The 7,875-nt window shown below is 28.1% G+C and overlaps 1 protein-coding gene across 6 annotated transcripts in view; it reads right to left on the bottom strand.

The window, feature by feature from the left end:
• Positions 1-5,511: 5,511 nt before the first annotated feature.
• Positions 5,512-7,875, bottom strand: part of LOC143225134 (condensin-2 complex subunit H2-like) — a 36,748-nt gene continuing 34,384 nt past the window's right edge. For 4 of the 6 annotated variants that reach the window (XM_076453993.1, XM_076453992.1, XM_076453989.1 and 1 more), the window contains 2 exons: positions 6,338-6,474; positions 5,512-5,653 (listed from right to left, as the gene is read on the bottom strand). In XM_076453993.1, coding sequence (XP_076310108.1) covers positions 6,398-6,474 — 77 coding nt within the window. In that variant the 3' untranslated portion in view covers positions 5,512-5,653; positions 6,338-6,397. Of the gene's footprint in view, positions 5,654-6,337; positions 6,475-7,875 lie in introns of those variants that run through there. The other 2 variants (XM_076453990.1, XM_076453991.1) reach the window with 2 other exon arrangements.

Genomic DNA, 7,875 nt, shown 5'->3' with positions numbered 1-7,875 from the left:
TATTAAGTATTGGGTTGAGTTCATAAAATAGGGTTGATTTGAGATCCAATATTGCAAACTATAGCAGTTTTGTCCCTTGCAGATATAGGTTACAACTACACAAACATCTGACTAAACATACTGCTCACCACAAAAATAACATGGCTAGAAAAACAAATATCCATACAAGTCTCTATTCCTTGCATCAGGTATATACTTATAGTATGTGTTTTATATTTATATATACACACACATTCACATAGTAAAAACCAAGCATTAGAAATATGGATTTTAAAAACTAACATTGTAACATGGAATATTATCAGAAAAAATGAGAAATGTTACTGATAATATGTAAAAGGGTTTTTACCAAATCTATGCACAGAAATGGTGTAACATTAAAACAGTACAATGTTTTTTAATCTATACAGCTTTCCACCAATATACAGAAAATTGTACTTTTCATTCAGTTCATGTGACAATAGCAGAATATTTAATTCTATGTTTAATTTTCAGCTGCCAGTATTTTCAATCACAAAACTGAAAGTAGTCTTACGATGAAAGAAGAGAAAAATGGACTTAACTCTTTCTATACAAATTCTTTTAAATAGAATGATTTATTACTACAGGTTAAAGGGCAACATATGTAATGTAACGAAATAGCAATTAATGTTCACAGAATCTTGATTAATATTGAACAAGAAATATAAATTGAAAGTATGGATAGAAGTATTAAAAGGATACAAGGTATAGACTGAATTTCACCTTTATTTATTTCTCTGTCCCTCATGCTCTGTGAATATAGCTTAGTTTTCTAAATGTGAAAACGTGTGTTAACAGAAGACATCTCACTTTATCAGCTAAACAAGGTAAACATAAATGTTCATAATGTCAGGACCTTTCACTGCTTTTAAACATTGCTTTGCATACAAAGTTGGCAAATTAACTTGTATTTTCTTTGATACAACAGCTACTCTTTGTTAGATTATTATGGATCAGATAAGTAGCTAAAACAACTCATGAGTACATGCAAGCTTAGCAATATTTATTCTTGAAAGAAATATTTTAAGTATCTTTACTCTAGATCTTAAACAATGGAATGTTGATGACTTAAAAAAGACATGGTCCTTACTTCATAAATAAAATATCAGTTTTATAGATGAAACGATTTTTCAATTTGTACAATGAGCTCAGAAAAATGAACTGTTAGTTGCAAATTCAAGTCTTTTTTTGAAATTACTGTGGTAAATGTACAACAAACAAACATTTTACAAGACAGAAAATATGCATACATCAGATAAAAAAATTCCTTACACATTTGGCAGTAAACATTGTATGTTAATACTCACTGATGATACATAATACAATATATACAACATCAAAATACATTAGCCATCCTACATGGCATCATACCATATTTACTGTCTATTCACAGTATTGATACAAGTGTCAGGAGTTTGGATAATGAAGTATCATTTACACTGTCCTACTAAATATTTTTTTTTTTTATGTTTTAATTTGAATAAGTTAATTTTAAATGTTTATATATATATGGTCCCAGATGTTTAATATTTTCATCATCAAAACAAAAAAAACTAATATACTACTGAATTTTACAGTATCACAGGTCTGACACAAAAGATACATACATTTACATGTACTTAAAAACTAGAAATGTGAAATATATCAGTATAAAACTTTTCATGACACTAAAAATGCATTTTTTTAATATAAACTTATCTGAAGCTAGGAATCAGGTTGGCTGGTGTGATTTGAATTTCTTATATTATTTTGACACAAAATTCACTAAGAACAGAAATAGACTATTCTAGAAAAAACAAACATACTAATATACAGAGCAGGAACTTTTTAAAACTAAACAAATTACAAGGTCAGTGATATGCAGCTTCACTTAAACTAAAATCATATCATGTTGTTAATTAAAAACAAAAGCCAGGTTACTAGAATGAGAGAACTAGAAATTTACTTTATCTTTAGTTTTGCCATCTACATGGTACTCAAAACCCATTTTGGATTTGTCTCACTTACAAACTACATTTGTTCTCCTTGAACTGTTTTGTACAATATAAAAAAAAAATTTTTTTCTCTCATACCTGACTTATTCAAAATGTACATTTTTATACATTTTCAGAATATTTATGCATAGAAATTTTATCAATAAAATTTCTGAACACTTGACTACCATCACAAAATTTAATAAGTGAAAATACTGAAACATCTGGAATACTTTTCTGCTCATATAAACTAATATCATCAAACATACTATTAGGAGTGCACCTAAATAAAACAGAATATTTTACCAATTTATATGTAAAATTAACCATTAAACATGTTTTGTTTTGGATTATGAAAAAAACAACAACTCTTGCTTGGATTGAAAGAATAACTTTTTATCTTCTAATAATTTAGTGAAATCTCTATTAAAATTAACTATGAACTGACAGAAAGGACTCCAAACACTTGCAGTTCATCATGATGTTGTATCTTTGACAAAAGAGTCAGTGACATAGCATCCATTCCATCTTCTAAAATACCAGTTGAAGAAATTTTAATATTGTAGTTATTGGCCTGGAGAAATTAATTAAATAATAATTAATTTTATTGCTTACAGTCATCATTAAAACAAATAAAACTTCATTTAATATTTACTGAAACTATGAATACTATCCCTTCCAATGTTGTCTATTTTTTCACTAACAGCTTAAATTATTTTTTTCTGTTATAACCACATACATCCTTATATATAAATCCACTATAAACATACATGTCAGAACCTCAGAGTACATGCACCCAACAATTAAACTGTCTGGCTCAAATATCATTAACCCCATAACCACCACTGGTATTTTGCTAACAACGATTTTTATTTACTTTTTCCAAAAGGAAAGGAAACTACAGTTCTTTGGGAAATTGCATACTGTAAGCAATTCTTTTCGGTATCTGTATACACATGTATACTGTTTATTATCTAAATTATTATTATTTGTATTATTTATGATTTTGTAGCACACAGCAAACAATTTAATATATATTCTGTAGGTACAATATTTGTTGTGTGAAATTTTTGAATAATATTTTAGTGTTTCTATTGACAGTCAGACAAGTTATTTGTTTATAATCCCCCTGTTCACAACACTTTGTAAGTTCCAATATATATGCATATTATTCTAACAGCTGAGAAGTCAACTTTAAGAGCACAAAGTTCAGAATACAGTTAAAAAAAACATTTGGAAGAATGCTTAAAAATGGTTATTTCATAAAATGCACTCAACTTTGCATATGATGAAATTTAAAAAATGATGGCTTAATATTTGGATAGAGGAGTCAGACAAGTTTATTTGTTTATAATCCCCCTGTTCACAACACTTTGTAAGTTCCAATATATGTGCATATTATTCTAACAGCTGAGAAGTCAACTTTAAGAGCACAAAGTTCAGAATACAGTTAAAAAAAACATTTGGAAGAATGCTTAAAAATGGTTATTTCATAAAATGCACTCAACTTTGCATATGATGAAATTTAAAAAATGATGGCTTAATATTTGGATAGAGGAGTCAGACAAGTTTATTTGTTTATAATCCCCCTGTTCACAACACTTTGTAAGTTCCAATATATATGCATATTATTCTAACAGCTGAGAAGTCAACTTTAAGAGCACAAAGTTCAGAATACAGTTAAAAAAAAACATTTGGAAGAATGCTTAAAAATGGTTATTTCATAAAATGCACTCAACTTTGCATATGATGAAATTTAAAAAATGATGGCTTAATATTTGGATAGAGGAACCAAATGCTAAGTATCAGTAGCAGAAAATAAAAGCACATTTATTTTTTATATCATACTTTATCAATATTTCTTTCAATCGGTTTTATATAACAACTCACTTTTCATGCACAACCTAGTACTATGTAGTCAAGAAACGGAGATAACACATCCAATATAGTTAACACCAATTCTTAATTAAAAAATACACACTGGAAGTAATGTTCAAAATCTTCAATTCAGACAACTCACCAGCTGCAATGTTGCTAAGAAATACCGACACACTTCCCAGTGTTCCTTTCCTTGACAGTAGTCTGAAAAAAGTATTGTATCTTTCTTTTCATTGACTGGAAAGCCCTCCAGTATATTGTCTTCATAAACATGAATGTCGTAAGGCTTTCTCCGACACTACAGTGTATTAAATAGATTTTTCAAAATATTGTTTAAACAGACTATTATGGAATGTTTTTATGATAAATCATAAATGAAATAAAAGTAAAAATTAACTGATAAGAACATGCGTATTCTTACAGAAAACTATTATTAAAGCAGAAAAAATATATTTTCAGTGTAAATATTTCATTACTTTGTGGTGACAATTGCAGATTTAAGACATTTTTGCATATTAATTGGCAAGAAAACATTTTGTTGCAACAGAATTGCAGAATGTATCTCAGATCAGTTAGTATGGGTATTAACACTTTTATTGATAGTCTTATTTATACACCAACTAAAACCAATATAAAGGAACACCTTTATACCTATACATACCTGTTTATACTCTCGGCCCTAAGACATGTCCAGCAACGGTCAGTTACAAACTCTCTTTGTTAACCTGAAGATGACCTAGAAAGGTTGGAACTTTGTTCGCTGCTTATCAATAAAAATGTTAATACCCATACCAGCCATTCTTAGATGCATTTTTATTTCAACCAGGTTTCTCGTCATCAAGAATTACAGAATAATGTGACTGTAACATATTTCCAAACTTTAATATTTTGCTCAACAAATAAAAATTACAATACCAGATTTAAAAAATTAAATGTCAGTTTAACTAAACTAAGTTTTTTTTAAAAATACAATTTTACTTTCTAACTATGACCATAATGGCTTAATAAAACTAAGTAATTGGAAGCTAAGGTGTAAACTTTAATTCTTATAAAAAAAACAATTAAGTCAATTTAATTGTATAAAATATAAAAACTGTTTACCCATCTCTTCATATTTTAGTGATGCATACAGAGCAGCACATTTTACTGAGCAACATTTCTAAATATATATATGTACATTACAAACCCAGCAAAATGTATTCAAGCACTTTTATGTTGGTCAGACATTTTAATAACATTCGTTATACTTAAATCTTTGTCTTTATTATTGTTAAAAACTAACTAAAAGGTTAAAAGTTTGTTTAATTTTTGAATTTGCTAAATATGTGAACTAAGAGACCACACATCACCTAGATAAGGGAACTGTTGACTGATAACGTGATAAAAAGGAGACACACTGACAGAGCAGAAAGCCAAATACACTTCAATTGGTGCCTTAGCTACAGGGGATGCAAGAAAGAAATCCAGACAAATGTTTCTGATAAAGGTCTGGTTTGCACTTCTCCTTATTTATTTTATTCTGAAAATGCATACCATGAAAAGATATATGCTATAGGTCCATAAAACATAGTGTTTGGTTTATTTTGTATCTCATAAAAACATGAACTGACTAACCTCTAGTTCAAGCTTTGGCTTTATCTTTTCTTCCCATTCATTGACATGTTTAGCTAAATCTGTTAGCTGTCTAAACTCAGCTGCTCCAGATAAGTATCTGTCCACATGTTTCTGAACCAGCTCTTCATAACTTGACATTATAGGCAGGTTCTCAATCTGACTAGCATCTGAATTACAAAGTTGAATCTTATAAATAAATATGACATATGAAAATTAGTAGTTATTCATAAAATAAGTATACACCTATAAATATGCTTTTAAAAGGCATACTTTCTAAGTTACATGGATCTTTCTTTGCACTAGTTATAATTAAATGATAACTATTTATAGAGTAATATCTCCCTAACTTTCTCATTTTTTACTGTAAATTCCAAAGCAATATAATTAGTAACCACATGTAGCTAATAAAAACTCTTTAAATATGTGTACATAAAGTAACAACTATCTAGTCATCCACCTAAAACATGCTGTTAAAGCATTATAGAAGCATTTGATTCAAACTGCGTACAACGTTTACTTAATTTGAAAGATATGGGTACAATTTCAGTGAAACATACATCATTTAGGTGAGACATAACAATGAACGTTTAAGCATTATTCTGAATTTTTATGCCCCAAATTAACTAGATTACCATTATATAATTCTAAATACTATTTCCTGTCACAAAAAGTATTAAAATACATTATAATTATTTATGATAATTAAATTTTTTATGCAGACATATCATTTTGTACTCAAGAGTAACCTTACATAACACAGTATTGAAAGAGTCAAGGTTTTAAAAAAAATATTATTTACGATTCTTGAGATTTAATGATAATTTAGCTGATAAAAATAAAAACAGAGTTACCAAGAAGATGCATTTCATTTACTTCTCTTTCCACTGTAACACAGTTATCATTATCATCAACTAGGGAAATGGCAGATCTTCATGTTCTGATAATAGCACAGGATCATCATCCCTCTCTGGATCTCTGTTATCTTCACCTGAAAATGTAATGTGGAATAAGTAAAATAACCAACAAACATGGTCATCCAACAAATTAAAAACACTGAAAAATATTAAAAATTAGAAATCTATTTACTAGAGATTACAATTAGTAGTAACTTATAGTAAACTAATAAAAAAAAAACATTTTGAAACTGGGAACACTCTTCCCATGAGCCATATCAAGGATAAAAAACTTGCACAACCATGCTCTCCATTTTATTGTTTTGTTACTTAGATATTCAGTGGAGCAGCATATGTTGCTTTCATACACATATACATGCAGCCCTATGTCTATATAATGTAAATAATCAAAAAGAGTGTAACTCTTAACTCCATAAATACTCAGCCATATTTGGTAATGTTAAAGTTATAGTTCAATAAAAACCAAAAATGCAGTAGTAGTACAACTTTTAATATGACAGAATAACTTAGTATTCAATGAACATACAGAATTAAAGTTTTGGTTTGATATTGGAACTGTAATAAAAAAAAAATCAAGTTTGATTCAAAAAATTCTATTTTCAATATACTAACCTTTTATCAAACGTAAAATGTTTTTGTCAACTTCTTGTAAATATGTTCTCAATAAGTTTTAGTTCATTTGACATAGTACACAAAGTTGAAAGATAATCAGCAAAAGTTCAGGGTGAATTTTATTAAACTTTTTTAATATTCTAATGAATATATTCAAATTATAATATTTAATTTTAAAGTTATATTTCCATTTAAGTCAGAACCATCAATAAATTTTACACATACAAACCATATGATGAAATTGTTATTTTTTAATAATGGTGAAAAATTTTTGCATCACTAGAAATTATGGAACTTAAATAGTTTTAATAATTATTATCCTTTTGTCTATACAAGAAAGGTCAAACTTTAATAAGATAATACATTCAGCAAGTTAAAGAAACCTGAAAAAATTAAAAGTACTGTAGTTCATTCAAGCTTAAATATACAGTGCATAGTCAAGGATCTATTAATAACATCTACATATTAGGCATCATGACATTTTATAATGACTAAAGCTACTGTTGTAAGCTGTCTTATAGTTTAAAGGCTTGTATCATTGTTTCTACAGACAAATTATTGATGCCACATGATGACCATGTGGCTTAATTTCTGGAGTCTTCTTGAAAGTTTAGAAAATAAATTGAATAATAAAATCTCGTCTTAGGTATGACTAAAGGATGATGTTTTTTTGATTATTAAGTCAACCAGTCAGTTAGTTCAGCACTTGAGATTTTGACTCTATGTTGTAAATGAAGTACAAAATATACACAAAGTACCATACTTATGAAAGAATTTACAGAGCAACTGTTTAGCATTATATGTGGCCTATTTTTAGTTACATGGAAAATTTATAAGTTGTAATTGTAGAACTTAAAAAAAAC

Source organism: Tachypleus tridentatus, chromosome 9 (genome assembly GCF_004210375.1).
Source record: "Tachypleus tridentatus isolate NWPU-2018 chromosome 9, ASM421037v1, whole genome shotgun sequence".
NCBI classification, from domain to species: Eukaryota; Metazoa; Arthropoda; class Merostomata; order Xiphosura; family Limulidae; genus Tachypleus; species Tachypleus tridentatus.
Note: the sequence above shows the minus strand (reverse complement) of the source record. Positions and strands in the feature narration are given on the sequence as shown.